Source organism: Coturnix japonica, chromosome 4, assembly GCF_001577835.2.
Source record: "Coturnix japonica isolate 7356 chromosome 4, Coturnix japonica 2.1, whole genome shotgun sequence".
In the NCBI taxonomy this organism is placed as follows: domain Eukaryota; kingdom Metazoa; phylum Chordata; class Aves; order Galliformes; family Phasianidae; genus Coturnix; species Coturnix japonica.
This window is the reverse complement of record NC_029519.1, coordinates 70,279,167-70,305,601: the sequence shown is the minus strand read 5'-3', so window position 1 is coordinate 70,305,601 and position 26,435 is coordinate 70,279,167. Positions and strand designations below refer to the sequence as shown.

Sequence of the window (26,435 nt, the reverse complement as noted above, 5' to 3'; positions counted from 1 at the left end):
AGAACTGTATGTCTGAAAGAGACTGCTAGAAAAGGAACAGAGGAGAAATATGATGATCACACAGGACTCTGCTTTTTATTTGTTGTTTTGTGTGGGTTTTTTTTTAACTCTTAAACAGAAATAAGAAAGACTCGATCCAAAAATAAGTCACTCAGTTAATAAAAAATGACCGATCCTAATTGATCTATCAACAGTTTCTAATGCATGTTGAATATATCACTCAACATTTACAGCCCAAACAGCCAAGTGAGGTTCATCCATATTCATGTAGACTTATGAGCATATCTACTACCGCAAGAATACTGATGTGGGAATAAAAAAAATACACAAAACATTAGCTTTTTGCAAAGCATCCATGAAGACAACTTGAGAAGTAATTACTTTTATATTACAGCTTTATTTCAAGCACTGATTCTTCCTGGATACAATTTATACATTTTGCACTATGTATATACAGTTATGGAATACTTTTCAAGTTATCCCTAAGTAAAATATATTAGTCATCTAAAAGTATTCCTGCAATAGTTTCCCCAAGTTATATTTTGCTGAATGAATAATGCTAGTTTAGATCACAGGAGAAAGAAAAAAAAATAAAGGAAAAAGAAATGCTTTGGCAAAACTTCCATAATCATACTTCTTCGCTCATTTTCATTCCAGTATCAGCCAAACAGATAGGAGAAAACAAACACGGTTCTACTGCTTTACTGAAATATAATTTCAAAGAATGTAGATTTTTATTTTTCAAAGTGTGTGGTCTCAACATTTCATTTTCAGTCAGTCAAAGAAAAAAACAAACTGCCTGCTGCTTCTTAATGTAAAATGGTGCAACACGCTTTTGAAACTTGTAGTTACATTGTAGTGATGGTGACTGTTAAAAGCTCCTGGCAATCCTAGAGCCTGTGTCAAAGTAGGAGGACAGCCAAAAGTATCAAAACAGAGAAGAATAATACAGTCATTGAACTGCACACATTGAGCTTCTAGGAGGATTAACGCTTCTCGTCACAGGCTCCTGACTGTAGTTGACAATATCTGCTTTCACCACCCTCTGTCAGAAAAGAAAAAAACATGGCAGTAATCAGAATCAAAATACAATACTGATGGCTGGTAAACTACTCAACAGATATTTTACTATGAAACACAGAGTGAAAAATAAAGAAACTGTGCAAAACAGACACAGTTCCGTGGGCATACAGACCAAAGACTGAATTAACATAAAAATAACTTCTGTGTACTATAAATATTCATTTTCTGTTTAAAAAAATAACAGATAACACCCATTCTATTAACAAAGCATTTAATGGAACCGTTTGCCTCTCCTCCATGGGGAGGGAAATAAGAGATTCCAGCTTTCTGTCCACTTTCATTTGAGGCAGCAGTGTAACATTCTGAAACTTGCAGCACTGAAAGCCCCTCTTAATACTATGACATGAAGTATGACCAAGTTTCTATGAACTACGGGGTTATTAGAAATGCCTCATAATTACACACAATACTTCAAATTAATGTGCTATATATTATTTCTGCTTACTGATCATCACTTCTAAGAGAATCTATTACAGATGTTATTTTATGTAAAAGCAATGTGGGTTGAAAAACGAACAACAAAAAAACACTTCTATATCAATACCTGAACTACTGCATCGAGCAGACTTTGCTCTGGCAGCTGGAAGTATTGTGATGTTGGTTATCTTCTTCAGGGTAGTTCACTATTTCTGCCCTGACAACATGCTGTTCAATCATGTACCAAAATATGGATAGAGATGAGGGAGAAGAACGAAAAAAGAAAAGGGAAGGGAAGAAAAAAATGGAAAGATTGATAAGTAGTTGAAAAGGAAGAATGAATGACATAAAATGACAGTGCAGAAGCTAAAACCAAGTGCATTTCTTTTCAGGCCCTATGCAGAACAGGAACTTATCTAGCAGAAAGCATCACAAATAGCATCTGTCTCATTCTCAGGCTTCTTCAAGGACATGCATTCTGAAAGCATCACAGTGAAATACTCATGCACGCAACCAACAAAAAGTTACTAGAGGAGGAGAAGGGAAAAAAATAGGATAGAAAATGGGAGAGAATTCAGTGGAAGATGGGAATCGCTCCTTCCTTTAAGCCCACGGTAAATAAATTTTACAGTAGTCATCTTTCCTTTCAGCAATTGTAGCAAATGCACTAGCAGTATGCGCGTATCTTTTCCATTACATAGCTCTTGTACTGCAGCTATATATTAACCAAAAAACTAGTGACAAATTGAAACCTCACACCAAAGCACTGCCAGCTTTGATTTTACTTCATAGAAAAGATAAAAAGAAACTCCTTTTGTTTTTCCTAATGTTGAAACAAATCTGTTAAAAGCTTTCTATTAACAGAATGCTTATGCAATGGGGAAAAGAAATTCATATAACTTAAGCAAAAAATTACAAAAAATGTCTGGTATGAAAGATAAGATAATCTTTTCTTAAAAACTCCAACTTTTACACAATACATTTTTAAAGTTAAAATGAATGGCTAAATGAATGCATGTCACTATTTTGAAGGGAACAATATGTAAACTGTATGATGTGAACGTATAAGCAGTACATGTTAAAGATTACCTCTGTAAATAAAACCTTTATGTCAAACAAAGACTATTAATTGAATTGCCTGGTAAAGGATCTGAATTTATTAGCTGCTGATGTATTCCTCTTGAGTTTAATTGATCACATTTGTATTATCTTATCTAGTAGACAACATTTTTGATTTACTAGACTCCTGGCCCGATGTTATCAAGGAGAAGGTTGCTAAATCCATGTGAAGCGGTAGTAGGGGCTTTAGCATTAAACAGAGTTATCTGACCTCACAAGACCTAGTTTCATCATACCAATCTTCTGACTAAAGCCAAGGAAAAAAATCTTGCAATCAGTAGGCAATTAATTGTTCCTCAAAACATTGGTCTAAATCCCATCATGTAAACAAGGCTAGGTTAGTGATCTGTGTTTAGGCACACTGTAGCAAAAAGCTGACTAACATAAATGACAAGGATTTTCTAAAGGAATTTCACATGTTCAAAAAAAATACATTGCAGTATTTTATTAACTTTACAGTAATTAAAAACTTTGAGCTTCTTTGTATGTGTACCTATGCAAGACATCTACAATTGCCAAGATTCAAACCACTGTCAGTAATGAGAAATAAACTTACTCGATGCAGGTGCTCTGAATTCCCAATCTGACTTACCTGCCAAACATTTCATTACACAAAGCTGGCACATACACACCCTCATTTCTTGAGCTGGCATACAGCAAAAGAGAAAACTACAAATCACTTACAAAAATGCTACCTCCTGCCAATGCCAAGGAACAAAGCTGCACCCCATGTGGTTTTTACACTATGGTTGAAAGTAAAAAATACAGAAAGAAAAACATTTGATTAGTAGAGGAGCTATTTCCTCAAATTTCATCAGACCCTTGTGAATTAAAGGAGCGGAATTTGAGGACTGAAAATAAGTCAGAATCTGCAATTTTCTGACTTTGGAATGGTTCCATTTCAAAAACACGTTCCAGTCACACACAAACAGTGATCTATTCCTTTGTTTCATCACAGTTTTGACCAAATAAAGGTTTTGATTAACAGTCATCTCAGCATGTTAACAGACAAGACTTAGTAGCTCTAGCTGAGATGGTTTAAAAACTTACCACCCCCAAATGCCTGCTCTATTCCTATGCTGGAGATCACTGCTGCCAAAGGAGAGATGGTGGAATGTAACGTGTACTTGCACCTCATCCGCTTCAGTACAAAGTCTAGCAACTTTTCACTTAAAAACAACTTTCATCAGCATTTTAAGCTAAGCTGTAGAACTTCACCCTGATGTGGCCAAGGCACACAATCACCTTCCATTTTCTGATTGTGTCGGGGGAGTGATAAATTCCAGCAAAAGGGCAGTAACAAATATCTTGGGTTGCATTAACATCTTAATCTGCTGCAGCTGTTTTCTAACACAATGCATGGCAAATAATTTAATTTCTAAGGCTTGTTCTTGCACTTAATTAACAGTTTAGCAGTCAATTTGAAGGGGGACCAAGACCACATCTACTTTTCACAAGGATTTCTGTAGTTCTGCCAACCATCAAAGCACAGAAGCCACAAGCAGAGCCCCACAAATTCATACAAGCTGAAGTAGTGTGCTTAGGATTCTTATTGCTAACCACAGGTGAGTGACTTCTACAATCCTCCTAGTGACTGTGACAATTGGAATTGTTTTTAAAGAAAAGAAACATGATCTTCAGCCATAAAATCACAAGTGCTAGAAATAATTTATGAAGAGTATTCTCAGCATTAGACAACCAGTAACCATGAAGAAATATACAATAAATCATAACTGATAAATCATTTCACTGTTGGTGCCTTACACATAGACAGTATTCCATGTTATTCTTTGTTACCACCTAAACTGAACGAAGGCACATTATGTTCTCTGACAAACATACAATCATAGAATATCTTGAGCTGGAAGGGACCATAAGAATCATCAAGTCCATCTCCCAGATCCGCAGAAAGAAACACCCAAAAATCAGACTATATGTATGAGAACAATTGTCCAAGTTCTTGAACTCTTGCAGTTCAGAGATGGGACCACTACCCTGGGGAGCGAGCCTGTTCCATGCCCATCACCCTCTGGTGAAGAACCTTTTCCTAACATCCAAGCTGACCCAATGGCAGCTTCAAGCCATTACACTCAAATATACACGAGTAGAAACCATCTCAATTTTCAAAATAAAGAAACCTCACATTACACAGAATGCTGAAAATTCAAAGACAAGATCCTGGAAGAAAACAATGCCCATTTGTAAAACTAAAATGCATTTTACTCTTTGCTCAAAGAAAAAAATGAAATAGAATGCTTTCAAATTAACTGAGTTAAGTCACGCTTATTCTTGTGTTCTGTTTTGTTCCCTTTATAGGTTTATTTCTCTATTTTTATAGTCCAGTTGGTAGAGTATTAAACACCTAGAAACGTTAAGGAGCACGTTCACATAGCCATTCTATAATTTAAGGAAGTCTAATGCTGCTTGGAGAGAAATTCAAAAAACAAACATCTCCCCTCCCTCTTCCATATTCACACATGGGAATCTCTGATAATCAAACAACCATTTGTAGTAAACCAGGAATCATCTAAAACTACCTCAATTCAGCCAAAAGATCCACTCCATGCTTTTGAGAAACAGCATCTACATACTACTTCAGTAGAGCTTTTCCACTGCAGACTAAGAAATTTCTCTCAAGAAATGTCCTTCTGTTCGCCTCTCTGAGGCTGTGAAGGTTAAAATTTTCTTTCTCTAATTTTATGCATACTTTCCATTTCCAGTCTTAAGAACTAACCAAAGTTTGGACCCAAATACAACAATGAACCTTAAGCTACAGCTAAAAAGACAAACACTTAAGTACAATTCCCTTTGGTTTCTCGCTGACTTAAATTTGAACAATTCTTACTGCCCACTCAAACTAGCACTCTCAAAGGGACCAAACCTTATACCGTTAGCAAAGTATCAGTGCTTATTCACAGCAAATTAAAACTGTGCTTCATTAGAAGAATCTTGCAGAGTCAGACTGTTTCTCCCTTTGGCTACACATGGAGAGACTTCTGCTGGACCTGAGTGAGGACACAATGAAATTTCCCTTCTAACCACCTCCGTTGACAGGCTTTGCTTTTTTCTTTTGTTGTTGCTTGTGTTGTGTCTGGATTTATTTCCTTTTTTCTTTTCTTTAATTTGGATTATTTCTTTTAAATCACTACAGCTTAGATTTTAATTAACAGTAATGTGTGCCATAGTGAGTATTTAGACTATGCTTATTAACTGTAATTTGCATAATATCAACTTTGCCCTATCCACATATTGTACATTCCATAGATATGTTCAACACCATTAAAAATGCTGATTATTTAAAAGGTAGGAAAAAGCCTACTTAAAGCCAGCACCAGTTCAAACTAGAATGTACAGCATTCTTCAGACAAGTCTACACAGAGGTTCTTTCCTTAAAAACAGACACTTTCTTTACAAAGCTACAATACTCTATATAACCTCTTATCTCATATTCTTATTTTAATTGAAGGTATTTGCATACCTATCTACAAGTTTATATCTGAGTTTGCAGAACACAACAACACACATGTAAGATGACTGCTTCAATGCAAGCTAAGTAGTCGAATAAAAATTAAGGAGCTCTTTATGCAATTATTTATAACTGTATAATTATCATTATACTGTTCAGAGCAATAGGTGAATGGTGCCTCAGCATTACACAAATATTGAAAAACTACACTCAATATTTATTTACCTACAAATCATAACTTGTTGAAACTCTTTTCCTTTGCTTGTTAGGCATTCACTCTTAAGTATATTTTGGCATTTTACTATTTGCAATACAGTTTTGTAGGTAACCACTTCAACACAGATTGTAAACACTCAAGTGGTGAAACACTTTCAGAAATTACATATTTATTATATATTTCAAAAAGGAAGAGACCAACCTGTACACAAGATATGTTTTGTGTCATTGGTTTGGTTTCTTTTATTAAACTTTTTTGACTTATTTTGGCGCTACTCGTTTAATGTTACCAGCATCTAGCAATTCTAGGATACCGTGTCACCATCTCAGCCAATTTTTGGTTTAATAATTGTAATCCCAAATATCATTACCTAGTAAAGGTTGCCTTAGTAGTATAATCTTTGCTTCTGAGGTTTCTGAAACAGTTTTGTGTAAAACCCTTTTGTTTAAACCTATGTGCTCACAGTCTTCCTGGCAGGAAAATTATATTTAGAAGCAGGAACCTGGCAGGAGGTGGTGGTAAAGGAAAAGGGGCTATACTAGAAAAGCTCTTGCTTGTTTGCTTATTTGAACAATTAACACATTTTAGTTCTCCTAACATCCACTGATTTAAATAAATAATGTCCAATCCCAGTACCTACAGTTAAATGAATTACAATTTAAATTTTAAATAATGAAAACACTTTTTCCCATTAGTTTAAAATGTCATAAAGCTGCTCTCATTACAACTATTTAGCATGCAATGATTACAAGGAATATTCGTTTCAGAAACAGTAAAAAGCTGTGTTATAGTTCAAAGAAAGATATGCAACAAGGTTTTTATGTGCATTTGCTGTTTTCACACTTCTATTAGCCAATATAAGAGGATAGAGAATATGCTTCTTGATGACTCCACACCTATTGCTGGGAAACACCATCCTCTCAGTTCTTTCTTGCTACAGAGGAGATAGCAGAAAATCCTCCAACTCAACACAAAGAAAAAAACACAAAGCCCAAAAGCAAAGGGGTATGCAGATCCTTTAAGAGGAAATTATTAGGGATAGGCAGAATAACAGCAGGAAGCCATATTAGCTACCCAAACACCTGATACCACAGGTCTGTCAATAATGGGTACAGTCAAACAGAAAAAGATTTGTTTCTAATTTGTACATGATAATATACAAGTAGGAAATAGTGCTCTTACAATGAGGCAAACAGAACTTACTGAGAAAAGCATCATCATACTGCATTATAAATTCACATAATGAAAAGTCTGAGATTAACCAACCAAAGGACATCACATAGTTTATTCTTGACTCTGTAACTGACAAACAGAGCAGCCTGGTCTATTGGCTGGTGACCCTGCACAGAACAGGGAGGTTGAAACTAGATGATCGTTGTGGTCCTTCCTTTTCAACCCATTCTATGAAACATTAGTTTTTTTCCTATTCAGTTCAACATATGTCTATACTGAATGTTAATTTAGAGCATTTACACTTGCAGAAACTTATGCCTTCTGTCTCTCAAGCTTTTAGTGTTATAAAATGATTTTTCCTTAGTATGTAAAAGATTTTAAAACAAAGTATCATAATATTATATCAGTGTACAGTAATTTATGTATAGATAAGAACATCATTCATGCAAAGGTGTGTTAATTTCTAAGAAAATTTTTACATACTGCAAACTGCTCTCAAACTATTATTATTATCTTTAGTTTTTTGAACATGCCTTTTATTGCTTCAGCAAGTTTATCGTGATGGATAAAGATTATTATATTTTTAAGAAGCTGTTGTGATAATAACTAACTGTCTCTGTAGAATGGGTACAGTTCACTTTAAGGGATAGATGTTAATTTGCAACATGGCTTAGTGTTTGCTTTTTTTTTTAAACACTAAATAAAATTTTAAGCAAAACATATATTTGTGGGAAATTACCTGTGATTGTTCCATTTCTGCTTTGTTTAATTTAATGCCAAGGATGTCAGCAGCAATCCTCTGAAAACACAGGAAGACCTATGGAAAAAAAAAAAAAATTAAATTCCATTTAAATGATTAAAAACAGACATCCTAAAAGTTCTTTCAAATATATCAAACCGTTCTTGAACTGTAAACAACGAGATATAGAGAACTGTGACCTGTGCAAAACAGATCTGAGAACAATCTCATCTGGTACATTCTATTTTGTTTAAAAATTGGGGAAAATAACTCAACAATGCTACGAGGAATGAACAGTACACTGGATTGTGAGGCAACACTTCTACTCTGCCTCCAGAGGCTTAAGTTTAAACAAGCTTTTACACAACCCACCTCTCAAATACTGCTCTCGGTGCTATAAAATATGAATAAGGGTATTCACCAATGTTTAGCACAAAAATATTTTACCAGTGTATTGTGCAATAAAGAAATAAATTGCTGAAATTCAGAACAACTGAATTGTGCATCAGCAGCACCAAAATCTCTGCTGTCTATGTTTCAAAAACATTATGAACATCAAATCCAAGCAATGATACATCTGTTCGGGAGTCTTACAAATGATTGTATATGTTACATTGAACAGAAATATCTAAGTAAGCAAAATGTAGCATGGCATGGAACAGCCTAGCCGTTAGACTTCAGATGCGATTTGACAGATAACAATGGGTGGGAAGGCTATCTTAAGTAACTCCCCTTTACTTCATCTCAATACAGTGCACCAAACTTACCGTTTAGGAAGCTGCATTTTAAATCTGATTAAAGGACATAAAAGATATTAAACAGGAACAGTTTAAGACTGTACTGCTGCTGAATGCAGCATACTGTCAAGCTGCATTCTATGCTCTGTGTAGCTGTACAACTGAGCACACAGCCCAACCTGCCAGTTGACAATGCTTTCACCATAGAGCTGCCACTCCAGAAGGTAAGGCCTGTGGAAGTGTTATCAGTCATTTGCAAAGAAAAATTTAAAAAAAAAAAAAAAAATTAAGTAAAAAAACATTTACACATTTTTTTTCTTACAGCTCAAATGGAAGCTGAAAACAAATGAGTGGCAAAACCAACACTGTCACTTCCAAAATCACTTTATTTTCTCTGAACTACTTGGTCTACTATCTTAGTGTTAGTCTACTGTACTAACACCAATACAGCAAGGAAATGGGCAGACCTTTTCCAGAGACCTGCTCAATCACACTCTGTGGTGTTAGTAAACCAATCACCTGCCGTGTTGAAGTTTCATACACAAAGCACCAGGTGGGAGCTCACTGCTCTAGTTATGAAGTTCAATGGAGAGCACAACAGTTATGCCACAGTAAATCTTTCATGACGTTTAATACTCCTCTAAGGAGACATTCAGATTTTTCTATGTATATAAAATTATCGTTTGCAATTGAGTCCATTGGAAAGATCTGAGGTAAACAAAACAAATCGCTTCATCGACCTTAATTGAACATGCAAGACTCTTCTAGTCTAAACCCACAGCAGCCATGGAAAGCCTCTCCCTAAATCACTGTCCAGAATAAACACCCTGTCTTCCCTGCACAACTACCCAAATACATAAACTGCAGCAAGAGTGGAAAGAGTTAATTCAAACCTATACCGAAACTAAAAATGAACTACTGTAAACCATTCTTCATACCTTCTTTTGTCAGTAGATATTTAGACAGAAAGTTCTGGTGAATGCTTTTAGGTACATTCAGATTTACTTTTGTTTTTAAACAGTAAGTTAAAAAAAGTACGATTAGCATATACAGTGGGATGCTGCTGTAATCATGAATTACATCATCAATTAAAAAGACATAATAAAGATTCCTTCTTAATTTGTAATGTTAACTACATCTATCTTATAAAAACCACTACTTTACCACAAAATGGTTGTCTCCTTGAGAAAGGAACACATTTCATCACATGCAAACTTCACTGCATGAAGTATTATAGAATTTGTCTTCTCTTTCTAACATAAGAAAAACATTTTCAGACTTTAAACAAAAATTCCTGCCAAAGATTCAACACAAACTCTAAGGAGAATCAGGATTCACTGCATTTGTATCAGCGGTATAACACAATAATTACACAGATTATAAAATCTGGCAGTCCACTCTAGAAGTAATTGAGCTTTCATCAAATATCTTAAAACAACAAGTGATGCCATTTATGTTACAGAAATATGCTTCCATATAACTGGACACGGTCTTACTCTCCAGAAATACTCAAATAAAGTACATTATGTTGCCTGTATGAGAAAGAGACAGACTTATTTTTTACAGGAATCACAAAGTCATTAGGCATGCAATAGAAATCAAGAAAAACAATACAATGTGATCTCATCTGACTGATACAGTCAACTAAAAGAGAATCTTATCTTCCATACACTTCCAACTAAAACAAGTATCCAAGTTAGGTCTGAGATAAATGATCATTCTAAAATGTGCTCGGCAAAGCACTACAAATACCAGAAAGTTCAAGTTTGAATGGACCTGCAGAGAGAACGTCTTCTGGCTCAGAACCCATATTAAAAATTTTGATTGTAACAGGATCTTGTGAAATTATCAACTGTTAAAAAGTTTCTGTGTTGATACTCTATAGATGAGACTTCACCTGGAACAAAGGCTGACAGCAGAGACCCAAAAGGCCTCATTTCTCACGATGATATACTAGCCAAGAGTACTTCCATATTATGATCTATACCTCAATCCACAAATCAAATGAGAAGATGCTGTAGTTAATAAAGAATGTATACATCCACAGAAAGATCAATACAGAGTTTACTTTTCTTACTTACAGAATCTCCTGTCTTGGCTGACACAAAATGACTACTGAAATTGTTTTCCTGACAGAATCGCTGATGCTTGTCAACTTTCACTGTGCGCATATGCTCCAAGTCAACTAGAAACAAGCGGGGAAAAAAAGATTACTGCATTAGAGTTGCTTTATGTAGTTATCTGTCTTAGAAAACTCGTTCATTAGGAATAAATCACATGTCATCTTATTCTTTGCAGAGGCGTGCAAGTGCCAGAAAAATACAGTAATCACAACAGTCATTGTACAAAAGAAGAAATCCATATCTGATCTAAAGAAAAAAAAACCTATGGACTCGCACAAGCAATTGGTAACAACTTTCCCAGTAACTACATGCAAGAAAAAAGAATCTGAAACAATTAAATTGCGTGTTTTGTTTGTTTTTTTACAGGTATAATGTCAGTATAATTAGTTATAATTATATATGTATTATATATATATATATATATTATATATAATGTTAGTCCAGCATAAACTAGAGACACATAGTTCACAAAGCACACCTGAAATGAGTCATAAATAACTTTATTGAAGAACACAGTAGAGCAAAAACATTCACTATAATAATAATAATTTTAAAAATAAAGAATAAAAATATTGATGGTTCATTACTTTATATGTGAAGTCTTCAATTCCACATTCCAGCACATTTTCATTTTTAGCATTTTATAATCATGGGAAGCAAAGTAAAGCTTTCGAACGCTATTTGATGTTAAAAAGCACTCGCCTACAACACAACATGGAGCTCAAGTCTTGCACAGGTTTTATTGTGCACATTCCAGTTTTTCCAAATCTGATCCTAAGGTAACTGGAAACTATATTGAAAAGTTTCTCTTTTTATTGCATTACAGTTCCTATAAGGGTGTTGACTCTCTGCCGTCAAATTATAAGGCAAATATATTCAGAAGGATTTAAGGACAACCAGGCTCTTTGAGTCAATACAGGAAAAAAAAACTTAAACTGATTTCCTGAGGAAGGGACCCAACTGACTTGTAAAAACTTGTAAATTTGCAAATCTAGTAAGCCTGCATAATAGTGTCATTTGATTATCAGCTGAAAAAAAATGCTCTCATACTTCATAAAAGGCTTTATTTTAAAATGATATTGGAGGTCTTTAATTTGTAGGCTCTGGAGATTTTCTCTTGGAGATTTTTAGTCTAGCAGGGGATTCCTACACCCCATTTATACTGCTTACTTTGGTTAATGTGGAGTTTTTGCCACATATTACTGTTCCTTGCACATCAGTAAGGCCTTGTTTATAAGAACAGGCCTAAAATCATCCAGTTACCACAGGCATTAATTTGTGAAGGACTAAAATACTAAGCTATTAACACTAACGTTTGTAGTACAGTACTTCATAACATTAAATGTAGAATATACAGCTTTACCAATAACAGGCAGAACAAAAACATTAATTAAGATGAATCCCAAAGTCAGTAAAAAGCCTCATACAGTCTATGTAACAGTTGTTTAACTTTTTTCCATTAAAAATAACTACCAGGAGAGAGCCTCTGCAAACTCACAAGTAACAATTTCTCTCAATCTCTCTTTCCCAAGAGGAAAAAAACAGAGGTCACAGGAACACAAGAGCATACAAAAGGTAAATGAATTTCAAAGAAGAAAATGTTCTGCCTTGTAAGAATTCATACCACAAAGCGCTTCTTATTTTCTATTTGAGTAAATATTAAGAATAAAATATGGTCAGCAGAGCATATGTTTTACTACAGTAGAGCAATTAAAAGCATGCGAGATCCCAGATCTTCAAACAGACTGGAAGTAAAAATTGGGATATAACCGTGTTTCTGAAATTTGTGCCATTCTCAGTTCTTCTTCCCATTTGGGAGTATTTCATCCCATGGCTTCTAAATTCTGGGCAGTTTGCTGTGAACTGTGCAGTTACTGTTACAGAAGATAACTGCCAGGTGCCTGTCCATATGCGCACACTCAGCTCAGGGTAAACACAAGGCAATTCATGTTACAAGCACTCAATGAAAGAGGGCACAGTTTCAGTACTAGAAAAAGATTTCAAGTGTTAATAAACATTTAATCACGAAAAGCTGCAGGGCACAATCATAGACAGTTACTGAAGATCTGTTAAAATGCAGTAAATAATTACCCCCTACTTTTTTTTTAATTGTTATTATTTTATTTCTTTGAACATCCAACGCTGGTCAGCAGAATAAGCAGAATTCATAGCTAACAGGACATAACTCTTGTCCAGCTTTTATTTAGAAATGTCAGAGAAAAGACTTTAGGAAGGATCTGGAGGAGAAAGCTTATTTTCTAAATAGGTGTTTATAAGAAATGCAGGAACTTCATAAGGAGGAAAAAAAATAAAACAAACAAAAAAAAAACCTCATAGCTGGCCAACATGGGCTGGTACAATGAATCACTCAGCAGCAGGAATAGGTGTCTTTGGGATGAAGGATGATACAAGGATGTACTTAAGCCATGAAAAGCTTAAAGGCAAAGACAAATAACTTTTGGCTAGAAAGAAGAGAATCAAAGATAAATACAGTATGATTTTATAAACCAGGAAAAAGATTTCGTTGAATATTCTAAATGACTCAGTAACACTGCACTTGCCAATAAAAAGGAATTTCAGCAATTACGATGCAAAAGATGATCATTTTAACCATGTTAATGATTATGATAAGCCATCCCTAATGAAGGTCACAGAGAAAGATTTGGACTTATATCAAACACAAACATTTAGAGAAAGGCCTAAATGGATGGACATTTCCACACCAGACTGTTCAGTCATCCTGCACATCTGAAGTAAATGAGGAAGATGACAATAGCAGGAGGAAATTAATAGCTCTGTTTTTACCAAGGATAATTTAAGTTGATGGCTAGAAACCACAAGGAGATGTCAAAAGGAGACCAAGCATTTTGTTTGCAAAGGAAAAAAGAACTTTAACTATTCACAAATAGTGAGATCCTAAAATATACAAACATTACAAACTGTTACTTTGGTTCAAGTGCTTGCCTACAAACTGTGCTATCCTTATCAATAAATAATGCTTTTCTGCTCATTAAAAGCTAAAACAAGACCCAAATGGATAAGTTTTACAGAATACAGCAAGAATATCTGTTTGGTCTTCAAGTGTGTCTGATGGGAAGAGTCACTTCAACTGAGGGCAGCAAAATAATTGTGGCTTCTCAAGTAACAGATCTACGTGTGTAGTACGTACAGATACCACATAAACATAGCAGCACAACAAAAACAGACTGGAAATTCACGGATTACTTCCACCTAACCTAAGAGATGCAAATGAAACTCTCCCCTCAAAGAAGAAACTAGAACCGATTAGTGTCTACTGTAGCAAGAAATAAGGCTCACTGTAAGGTTTGCTTTTCAGTCTTGATTTGCAGGAGACTAAGCATGGATCCAGAGAGGTAAAAAAAGAATCTGAATCTTCCCTCTCATAGAAGCATTGCTGAAGGCAAGAAAAGAAGGAGGTAAGAAGAAAACTGCAGATGACCACAGTCACCTCTGTGGAGCAAGTGGCAATTCAAAGATGACAAGGACAAAATTGTGGGCTTAAACTGGGACTAGAAAGATTGCATTGGTTCACATGTTCAGGTGACAGAGAAACTATTTTTTCCTTGTACTTTGAACTGCTGATATACATCACTTAATTGCAGTGAAAAGCTAATTGACAATGCTACATTAAAGAGGAAAGATAACAGTAGATTAATATTTTAAACAATTGTCTGCAAGGCTAGCAATGATATGACCGGTAAAAATTCTGAGCAAGCTCTTGAGAACGTATAAGTAATCAACTGTAAGTCACATTCCTGTATAACTTTACATGAGAAATTAGGCGTGAGCCACAGACATTTTAGTTTTTGGTTAGCAGTGAGGGAATGCAAGGACACTAGGAAGCGGGTGATTTACAGTCTCCACTACACATAGCCATTCAACAGCAGCTGAGTCTCAATTGAAATGTTCTGCTATTTTTGTCTTAAGATTCTCAAACTATTAACCCTAAATAAATTAATAGCTAAGTTATTTATCTTATGCTATTTAACTGTATGTATCATTCCTCTAAGATAACAGAAGCTTGCAAAAAGTCTCTGCTGGTGGGTCCATAATAGTTTAGCTTACCATGCTTCTATGATCTCCATTTCAATACAACACGCAGGTGAAAAAACAGTAGCTAGGCAATATAAATACGGGCTTATTTCATCCTTTCCACTAAAATGAACTACCACAAATACCATTAGCTCACTAGAATTCCTTCAAGTAATAAAGCATGATATCAAAACCCAGAGCAGTTTTGCCTTTAAATGATGGTAACAATAAATACGTATAACAACAGTTATAACTCAGCTGGGACAGACAAGAAGCCAGTAAGTACTTTAAAGTATCATTAATCAGTGAAATGATGAATGTTCTGGTTTCAGCACCTTTCAAAATGGCAGAAATCTAACAGTAGTTAATTTTGATATAAATATTGCTACCCAAGCAAGTAACTACACATACTATAAAAGATACCAGGTCATCATTTATGCAGAATGTAAAGGCTGCTACTTATGCTATATATGTGCCCTTCCCACAGGACTGCCGATGTCTTCCTTATAACATCACTAGAGAATAGTTTCATGTACATTCAAAGTGTTTTTAAAGTCAAAAAGCATTGATTTTTTCAATAATCTTTCTTTCAGGTAATTTTGGAAGAAACACAAATACAGAACTAGAACAGATACTTGCAAGCAGCTGAAAAAATAGTGACAGTACTTGCTCAGAATGTCATAAACAGCTGAGTGGAATGCATAATGCATGTTAAGCAAGTCTGAATGCAGTGGTTTGCTGGCTTTCCTCCTGGATCGTGAGATTACATTTACAAACTGTATGGCACTATAAGGTTATTTTACTAACTCCCATGATAACTAATCTACCCATCTGCTAAAACATCAGTAGGAAAAGAAACTTTAAAGATACAATTCAGAGTGTTTCAGTAAAACGATGCTTCCCCATCCAAATCTGAGTCTTTCAAAGCTTGCAAGTGTAACAATTACAACACAATCTGTTATAAAGTGCCAGTTTTTATTTTGAGCTGAACTTATTTATTGATATTTACGGCATTTATCATTAAGATCTGTATTAACATGAATTAATTCACAACTGCCTTACTTCATAATTATCACACATATTATAACTTTCATATTTAGATATGAAGATAATTAAGGGTAGTTTGAAAGTTATGAGTAAACACTTATGTTAATCTATGGTAGTGCACAAAAATATATTCTTTTACAGTATGCTGTGAAAAACGAAATACAAATCTTTCTGCAAAGTATTTGCAGCTGTTCACACAAGGTATACAATTACATAATGTTTAAATAATGAGCTATCACGATTAGCCCACACAGACATGACAAGTAAAATACTTTAATAATTTATTAATTTGATTTACATGTGCTTAAAATTATGTACATATTTTCCCTTCTGAAAATACTCCAGGGTCGTAAAAAAAAAAGGGGGGGGGAGGGGGACGACAACTGTATGTGGCAAATTTTTCATCCTATCTCTGTTACAATTTCAGCCTCGTTTCTTAAGAGCAAACCTAGTTTGAGCACCTGAAAACCTAACAGAGACATGAAGACATTTATCCAGTATTGTCTTCATGCAGCATCGCTGCACAACAAGCAATCAGTTTAATTGCAGTGTGAAGATTGCTTCACCTGTGCAAAAGCAGAAGTATCCGAATAGGGAAATAAAAAGGAGATTTCCTTAAGGTTTTATTCCAAAGAATAAAACAGAAATGCTGATGCATAGTGCAAGCAGCTCTAGCCATGAAGAGCCCCTCTCAGGCCTCCTCTGCCATAAGCAATACTACCCAGCTTCTCTTCTAGTTCTGCCACCATTCCAAAGAAAACAGGGGGGGGGGAAATGAATCAACAAAAACCATCCCCAGCTTTTTATTGCACAGCTTACCAGTAACCTACTGCATCCCCACAGAAGGATGGAGCTAGTTAAGTGAGCCTTCATTTTCTATGAATATTTGAGTGCATTACTTAGAAATTCAAGCAAAGGCACTTTCATTTTCTAATTAGACACAAAAGCTCTTAATAAAATTATCTGATGTAATATTTCTGATCTTATTACTAATTATGACCAGTTAGTAACTAATATAATACTATAAGAACTAGAATTATGCAGAAATTATAACCAATTTGATTAATCTGACAAACTGCAGTGAGTCTGCAGTACTATCAAACTTCAACAGTTTAAGATCTAGCTCTATTAAAAATCAGTTTTGACTTGGTGCTCCCCAATTAATTTTGCACACAGTTTTCAAGAAAATCAAGCATCAATGCCAGAGTGCAAATTGCAACTTTTTGTAGCTAAATTTTTTAGTGCTTTCAATCTTTTTCTCACACTAAAATTGTATAGCTGCCAAGAAAAGAAAACTCTTTCATGGAAGTCCTGAAAACTATACCACGACTCTGATTTGAGGAAGCTCAAGGAAATATAAATATAGTTCCAAGTACAGATTTTCTCAGTAATTTTTTTATGTTATCAAGAAAACATCTAGAGTGTTGATCTGGTTATACTCATGTCAGACAAACTACATGTCACATTAACTACCTCCAGGAAGTTATTCCAAACACAAAATAAACTGTTTATGCCCCTTCTCAGATAGATAGCATGACAGATTGTTATTAGTTGAAGACAGATGAAATACATTAATTTGATTGCAAGCATGTGTTTACTTTCTCACTGTCATGTACACTCTGCTGCTGATGCTTCCCTATGAGGATGTAGTAACAAATCACATGTTATATTAGAAGACTTGCTAAGGGAGAATAATAATAGCTGGTGCTGCACTTTAATACTTAAAACACTATACTTAACATTTCCAGCTATAACAGGAAATCGACAGTTCCAGAAAGCAGAAAAAAAAAAGCTTAAAAACTCTTGTGATTTACACAAAGCATCTTAACACTTCCTCCTCTAAAAAAACTAAAATTATCAAGAAATATGTATGTCAATTACTGAAGAAAAATATAACCTTATAAGTACCAAATACATGTCCAGAGCTCTTGCAAAACCAGTACACAAATTTCTACAGGGACAACATAAAGTACGTATGCTCAATATGGGAAAATAAAGCAGACAATTTCCAAATCTCCTCAGTTAAAAGCACAACAGCATCTTGTTCTTGAAGTGAGGTTTGCCTGTTTTCACATATACCTCTGATGTGCCTCCATTTATTTCTACAGAACCTACTTGGAATTCTCTTTCCTCTCAAAGAAAAACAAAGACACAAATTCTGTAATGAGCTTCTTAGCATAAGGGTGACAATTCTAAGATCTTTTCTAATTAGTAAGTAATAAGAAAGAATGTATTTAGAACCGTAAGTTCTCTTTGATTTATATTTAAGGTGGAAGCTCTTGTCTTTATATTAAGATTCCTACATAAAAATACTCTATATTAATTGAGACTTTCAAACACTGGTAAACAACAAAGGGCAACAGCGTTTTGTCTAAAGCTCAAAACGGTTAATTGGGTTAACATCTCCAAGATTTAAAACAGATTTTGGCACACTAAAACAATGGGACAGGATCCTCACCGAACAATAAGCATGTAAAACGTTTGGTAGATGACAGGTCATTTTTTAAGAAGATATGTTAACCTCTGCAAATGCAAACAGCAGGCATCTTTTCATACCCAAGTAAAATTTTTTCTGAAGGAGAAGGGGAAGAAATAAAAATCACACACCCAAGTTTCTTTTCAAAGCTAAGATGATAGATGAACGATTCACACAGCTTGAAGGGACAGTTAAATAGAATAAAATAATATTTTTTTTCTCAGCTAGACATTTCCCACTTTCATTTTTCAATAAATTCTTGGCAGAAATTTTTGCCACCATTTTTCATCTGACTGAACAGAGTAAGATTGCACTGATAGCTACTATGTGATCCGCTCTGTTAAGCACTGATCATCCTCACCCACACTCCTAATGAATATGCTTTTAGAACCAAGAAAAGTAGTTTAAAAAGTATATTAAGAAACAAAGCAAAACAAAAAACAAAACCAAAACCAAATGAAGTTACATTATTATCTTGCAATTAAAACATAACAATTTTTTTTTTTTTTTACTTTATTTTCCTTTCTTTATGAAAGGGTATCACCACAGCATAGAAAGGAAGAGAGATGGAGCAGAGGTGTTTCTTGAAGTCACCAGCTTACCCTGCAACTCAAGTGACTACATACCCTGAAGATACATCTGTACTGCAGACAAAGCAGCCACAGAGAGGAACCAATTAACTTTAAATGCATTAATCTGGGGACAGGGTGCATAGATGTTGCAGCACAGACCTCTGTGCAGATTATCTTACCACGTATCTTTGTTTACTGTCTGCAGTATATATATCTATACAAACATGCCTTTAGGCTACATTTCACACTTCAAGTGGGAATGTGAATGAAAGAAGATGAAATGCTTTTTCTGCACAGTGTTATGGAGTATGATTAGCCTGGCAAGAGCAGATTAATGCCTTTGTCTTTCAAAAGCATTATCTCACAGGGCTTTAATGCTCTTTAATTTCACACCTTGGGTTAATCAGATTTTACCTTCTGCACGTGTGCTGTGATTATAAATTACTCCTGAAGTAAGGCTGTTTGCTCACTACTGCTTTTTATCTAGCCAGTCAGATTCAGACATAGCCCTTATCACCATCATTTATAAGAACTTAGCAATTACAGATAGTGTGCTGCCTAATTCTTTTCCGACTAAATTAGGCAAACGCTGTTCTTATTTTTACAAATGAAAAAATGAAACATGAAGGAAAAACTAAACATAAAGCCTTGCCTAAGATCACATGAGGTTCCACTGAAGCATTTTACTGCTTTATACACTAAATCATCTTTCATCTTCTTTAACGCCTGTGTTCAGGCTTCCTAACCTTTGTGCCAACAAAGACTGTAACAGCAATTAGGTTTTCTTCCTTTTCAAGTAAAAGCTGTTAATTTGGACACAAAAGTCTTTACAAATTGCTAATTCCTTAAGATAAGAGAGTAGCCATACCAGCAGAACACCTCCGGCTGACTTTCCTTACCCTATCAACCCATATACTATCACTGAGCAGTCACAACAATCACCATTGCACTCAAACACAGCTGGGAATGACCTATTTACCAAATAAAACTGAAAAAGTGAAACAAAACAAATCAACATATAGTCAAACATACCACAACTGAGGATGCCCAGCAACTACACACCATCCACAGACTGGATGTGCAAGTCCCCTTCAGCCCACCCTGACACACTGGCACTAGAAATGAAATGGCAAATGGAATTAGCAGTGATACAGCCGCACCATTATGGAGACTATCTCAGAGACATGGCAATGCTGTTAATTAAGCACTGACACTCAACTAAAACACAGATAAAAATATGTGATAATTATTTTGTATTTGTGAAACTACAGCTGCAGCTTTTCTTCTCACTCCTTCTTAGGAAGTTTCTACAAGTAATAAATGTTTTCTTGATGTCTTTTTCTTACCAGCATCCTTCATATGACAGTAACCAAGAACAAACACACAAAAATCAAGCTGCAAACAGTACTTCATTTTTCTAACTGCTAGTGTTTCAGCATTATAAAGAAAAGCTTATGCCATTTAGAATCTATATTTTCTCTCACAAACATAACACGGCCTGTTACAGAACAACATACACTAAATACAACATTATATGATCTTGTAAGAGAATGTTAACATTATGACAACTGCAATGTGCTTTTTTAAAACGCTCATATGAACTCTGAGCAAATTAATTTCATTGTGTTGCGTCAAGAAAGCACATTGCACTTCAGATTATATTTTGGGTAGTAGTTTCCAAACTTTCCTATACTGAACCTTACTAACTGACCCAAGCATTACGAAACAAAAGTTGCTGGCAGAAAGATAGTAACAGACCCTACTTCCAATTCCACACCAAACTTTTTGATTCAGAATTACAGAAACAACATAAATAAATGCTTATATTGACAGAGCTAGATTCACTTGTGAGAAAATCAAGGATTTCAATTTATTTATTTTTTTCCATAAAATAATTTCCCTCCTTGTAATACATATATAAAAGCATTTTAAAAATCTGATTTTTTCATTAGTTCAGCTAGAGATGTTCTACATCCTGGTTCAATTTAACAGTTTCATTACCTCAACAGAATGTAGAAAATATGTCACTGCACTATGATTACTGAAATCCAAAGCTGAGTGATCCCTTTTTACATGTTCTTCAATACCTTAGCTAAAACATGAAGTTGTAATGTAGCAAACATTCAGAAGATGGTGCTAGTCCAATATATCTGCAAGCCACAGATGGATCAGCCTCTGTTCATCTCTCAAATATTTTAACAAATTCTGATGCACCTACCCACCTCATCACAGAATTTATCCATGCCAGGAAAAGGTATAGTCACCTTTACTTAAATGCTAAGACAACATCTAAATTACTTCGTTGGTCTAAAATTCAAAAGATTTAGTGGATTGACAGCCAAAAAATAAATTTCTTTATAATTTCATAAATAGAGGATTTTAGGAAGACTCACACATTGCTTAAATCCCAGCTGCATTCATTCTCATCTGTCTTTTACAGGCAGCAACAAGAGCTTCTTGCCATAGCTTCAAGGCATACCAATGCCAGCACCAAAGCTCAAAAACCATTGCTGTCCTATCTCATTCCTGGTTGTTCATTCCCACCTTGATGCCACAAGGCACTATTTGCTCCTCACCTGCTTAGGAGGCCATGCAGCTCATATGAGATTATAAAGCTCAGTAAGCTGATCCACGATAAAAATAGCTGTTTCCTTTTTTCTACATTCATTTTAACCCAGCTCAAACCACCAATCTGATTTCCCACAGGACAGGAGTGGTAAACTTCAAGATGTAAACTGGCTTCATCACAAAACAGGCTATCATGAAATTACAGCCTCTGGGAGCACCAGGGGGCTGAGTCCATGTCAGCACTGAGAAGGGCAGGCAACTCAGAGTCCGTATCACTACTGAATATGGAAAAGTAAATTTTCACATTAATAAAGACACATGTTCGTATTAAGGAGATTAGATGCAGTTTATGATTATATGGTCGGGTTTTCTTGTGTTACACTGAAGTGTCTGATACACCTGTAATTGTGTCTATACTTAATCACACTATAGCATCTTCTAAGCTAGGTATAGTTGGACAACTCATTTCTTCCAAAAATAGGAAACCCGGACATACTACAGCATCAAGAAAGGAGCTTTATTTTTTTTTATTTTTTTTTTTACATATCTCAAAGTAATGTATTTCACAAAACCATGGAAGTGAGCTATAAAAATCTTGTTCCTATATAAAGCATTTACCTAATAATACCCCCTTCACAGGATCCACTCCAACATTCTCAACCAATCTATACACACCATTTCCACTGGAATGCCTCTGTTGATTTCATATCAAACAGACTCATTATAAAACTGGCTCCCCCCTTAGGTGTGACGCTTTCAACCAATGCTCTCAATTACCTGCTCCTAACACAGCCAGACCAGGTCACTTCCAGGGCCCTTCCATGCCTGACTTTGCTGCTAATTCCAGAAGATGCAATAATGGATTGGAGACACTGAGTTTCTCCTACAGACAGACCCCTCTGGGAGCTCTCCCACAACAAAAATTATAAGTGAACATGAAGTCATTCACCGGGATATAAAAACAAGCCTTAAATGTTCAAAGATCAGGCCAAGTCAGTATTATTGTTATTATAATAAAACTCCAGCATTAAGCAATTTCAGACATCATTTCAGTTCTTCTTCCAAACTTTTTCCAGTGTAGATGCAAGATTGGCACATATTTGAGTGAAATTACTCAGTTACTAGGCAATTTATTACTGCTTAACTGTTCCATGTGTATGAAATCCTCTTTGACAGCAGCCCAGCTTTTCTTCCATTTGGAAGCTTTTGTAAGTAATTATTACCAAGCCAAACAGTTTTCAACTGGCAGTTAAAAAAATTAACAGTACAACTCAACTTTGTAGTTAATTAGATTTTATAAGAAAAAAAAGACTGCTTAGCAAAGAAATATAACACACTTTGACTACTACAAAAGGAGAAAGTAAGTTTGCTATCAGTAGTGCCCTTATTAGCTATTTCTTAAACTGACCAAGAGCTGAATTCAGTCTATTTATACTCCAACAACTGACATCTCACATATGTTAATATCACTAATTTGTCAATCTGGTTAAAAGATTTTCCCTCAATAAGAGATTCATCAGGGTACATGAAATCTGTTCTCATCTTAACTGCTCACTGCTTTTTCTCCATCAAAGTAAAGGCATCAATTAGTTGATAAACTAAAATAGAATACACTAATATTATCATTTTACAATATTAACCAGTCTCATCTGAGCAAGTGGAACCAATACATCAAGGTATTTACAAAGGGCTGAAAGAAACTCTGTTCAGCTCTTAAAAAGCTGTGTACTGTGTAAACAATCAAAAGATATAAGAAGAATACTCCAATCATTACAGATCCAACAAATTATGATCTACATCCTTGGAGCCACTTTGGCCACATGGCTATGCAGAGCAATCCAATTCCTTCAGACTCTTCTACTCCTCAGCAAAAAACTCACCTAAAGAAAGATTCAGTGGAAGAGGATGGCCTGAAATTAGAAGTAATCATTTCTTCAGCAGTTTAATTGCAAGTAAAGTGGATGGTCCTGGCTGAGCACTCGCAAATCTTTTCTTGTGACAGCACCACCACAGTATAAAATAAATCCATGAGTTCATTCAAATAAAGATTGTTCCCTTTGCTCCATTCAGTTGAGGCAGGATCAGTGAACTGAACCCTCTGCAAAGTACAACTTTTGGCAAAAGCAAAACTGTGTTAAACCAATCGAGAAACCACTTTCTCAGACTATGAGAGTTGTGGGGACACTGAGGGCACTTGAATTTGGACACACGTGTGCACTCAACTTTTTATTTTAAAACCAAGAATTACTTGAACTTAAAAATATTAAGCAAGAAAGTTGAGGTTCGACTGAGACTTCTTTTTGCAAGCTTTTTTTTTTTTTTTTAATTCTAAAACTAAAGAGGATTTTAAGAGTTTCTGCTTCATTCAATTTTTACAGTAGTTAGGGAAAAGTAATCAGCTACATCTGACGGGAATTTAGATGCTGAAAGCGTGCTTTTTCGTATTATTTGGTTAATCACACCATCAAATCATTCTTGGTTTATACCCAATCTACTTATTATACTTAGGAGCTCTCAAGGATAAACCACTTCCCTTGCTAGGTGTGAAAAGGAAAAGGAGAATATGAGTCAAGAAGTTAACATCTTGGACTTAAGTAATCCCAAGATATTATCTATTAAAATTTTAGCATAGCCCTGATGATTTCTTAGTTTCTTTGTGACCTAACACACTTCTTCACTTTTAAAAGTATGTTAAGAGAGAATGGGGGTTTTGCACACATAATTCCTACAGCTTTGGCTTTAGTTAGTGGTTAGGCAGACATGTCAAATCACAACCACACTGAACTTTTGACCTGAATACTGAAAGCACTATATAGGTGTGGAAACCCCAACATAAGAGCTAACAGCATAACAAAGCAACATACCTAGCCAGTTTAGTGACAACACTGCTTAGTACAAGTCAATAATCTGCTAAGGTTAAAAGAGAACAGACACCTCAATTAAAAAGAAAAACAAACAAACAAACAAACAAACAAACAACAAAAAACAGATTTGCAGTCAAGAGATTTGATTATAAAGTGTGGTTCAGACCTCTCACCTCAGTGAATCGGCACAAAGTCTGCTCTGTTGGACTCATTTTCTATACACACAGCCCAGACAAGTTTAACAGTGAAAAAATCTGCTGGATTTTCAGTGTGGATGAAAACAGTCCCACATCCAGGCACATGTTCTGTATGAGTACCAAGTACACATAGACACAAGAAGCTTGAGCTACAGGAAATTATTTTCTCCCTGCATTCCATTCTGGCAGCGCTGAACATGCCTGCCCAGATCAACTGCCGTCCTATGTCTTGGAAGGTGTTGTAGGGATGGCACTGATGGTTACATTACTGGAAGTCATTTCCAACCTCAGTGATGCTATGATCTCACTCAAGAGCAGAACAACTAATGGTCTAAGCAGGCCCTAAGGAAACTGCCCAACCTAGTTTCAGAGATACACATACACCATTATCGGGCCAAAGAACATTTCACACAGGAGCCTCTCAACAACAGTAAAGACAGAATGTTTCTGAAGGAACTATTTTCTCCCCTCTGAAAGCTCTTCACAGCGCACTATAAGGACTGGGCAAGGAACATTCTCAGTCTTCCTTCTTTCTTTCAAATATTCAACATTTGATAAGTGCCCTGCATATTTATGTCCAACAGGAGAATCAAATTGGATAACTCATAAAAGAAATTGTTACTTTAGAATGCTGCAGTCACGCACAGGACTCTTAATACCTGTGAAACACAGTGCCAGTGAATGACTATCCTCCTATGCTTAAACTCAGAACTCTGGGAATTTCAGTGAACCAGATCCCTCATTAGAATCAGATGGAGACAGATGTACCTGCACAGTGTGTGGGCGCTGGTGGACATCAGCCCTTCCAATCTCTCTAATGAGCAATTTCCCCAGATTCAAAGAAAAATTTCATAAAAAGTTAAAGAGAAATGGCAAGTTGCCTCCTACTACCACCAACCTAACTGCTTGGGCTGCTGCTTCTATAAAACACAGCGTTCGGTTTTTTGTTCTGCTTTTTTTTTTAAAAAAGAAAATTATTGTTAAAACCATTTGGCTGAAAGTGAAGAGCTATTGAAAGCTACAGTCGGACTGGCAGCTTGCTCTTAAAATTCCCCCCACCACTTTTATAAGTATCGTTTTGCTTGTGGCTTTTAACAGCTGTTCACACACTCCTAAGCTAGATGTGAACTTTTATTTTCCCAAAACTAAACGGGAAGCTTTAAACAGCATCTGATTTAATTTTTTTTTAATTAAAGTGGAGGTTAAAAGGACCGTGGAAATGGATGGTGCAGCTGTGCTGATGCTAGGGAAAAGAATTCCAGAACAAGAAGTGAGGTAGAGTAAACATACAAAGCAAGTTTCACAAAACTAAGTGCACGCCACACTTAGTGAGATTTTATTAGCTAATGGCAAGTTAACCCTATGTTTCTTCAGAAATGTTGTCAAAAATTAACTTACATTTTTCAAATATAATAGGATTTGGTTATCTGCTCTGTTCTTCCCCAGGAACAACTCTAAAATTAATTCCAGAATGAGTTCACGGGTTGCAGTTTTATTCCCAAATACATCTTATGTGACACAGTAGTCAGAACTAGGCTTGCTAATATTGCAATATATTTACTGGTTTGGTTTGCCAATGATTTT

At 35.4% G+C, this 26,435-nt stretch overlaps 1 protein-coding gene across 3 annotated transcripts in view; it reads right to left on the bottom strand.

Moving 5' to 3' along the window:
* Positions 1-377: 377 nt before the first annotated feature.
* Positions 378-26,435, bottom strand: part of RAB28 (RAB28, member RAS oncogene family) — a 58,015-nt gene continuing 31,957 nt past the window's right edge. For 2 of the 3 annotated variants that reach the window (XM_015862914.2, XM_015862911.2), the window contains 4 exons: positions 11,033-11,136; positions 8,215-8,292; positions 1,628-1,728; positions 378-1,045 (listed from right to left, as the gene is read on the bottom strand). In XM_015862914.2, the coding sequence (XP_015718400.1) occupies positions 1,633-1,728; positions 8,215-8,292; positions 11,033-11,136 (278 nt within the window). In that variant the 3' untranslated portion in view covers positions 378-1,045; positions 1,628-1,632. The remainder of the gene's footprint in view (positions 1,046-1,627; positions 1,729-8,214; positions 8,293-11,032; positions 11,137-26,435) is intronic. The other variant, XM_015862912.2, reaches the window with a different exon arrangement.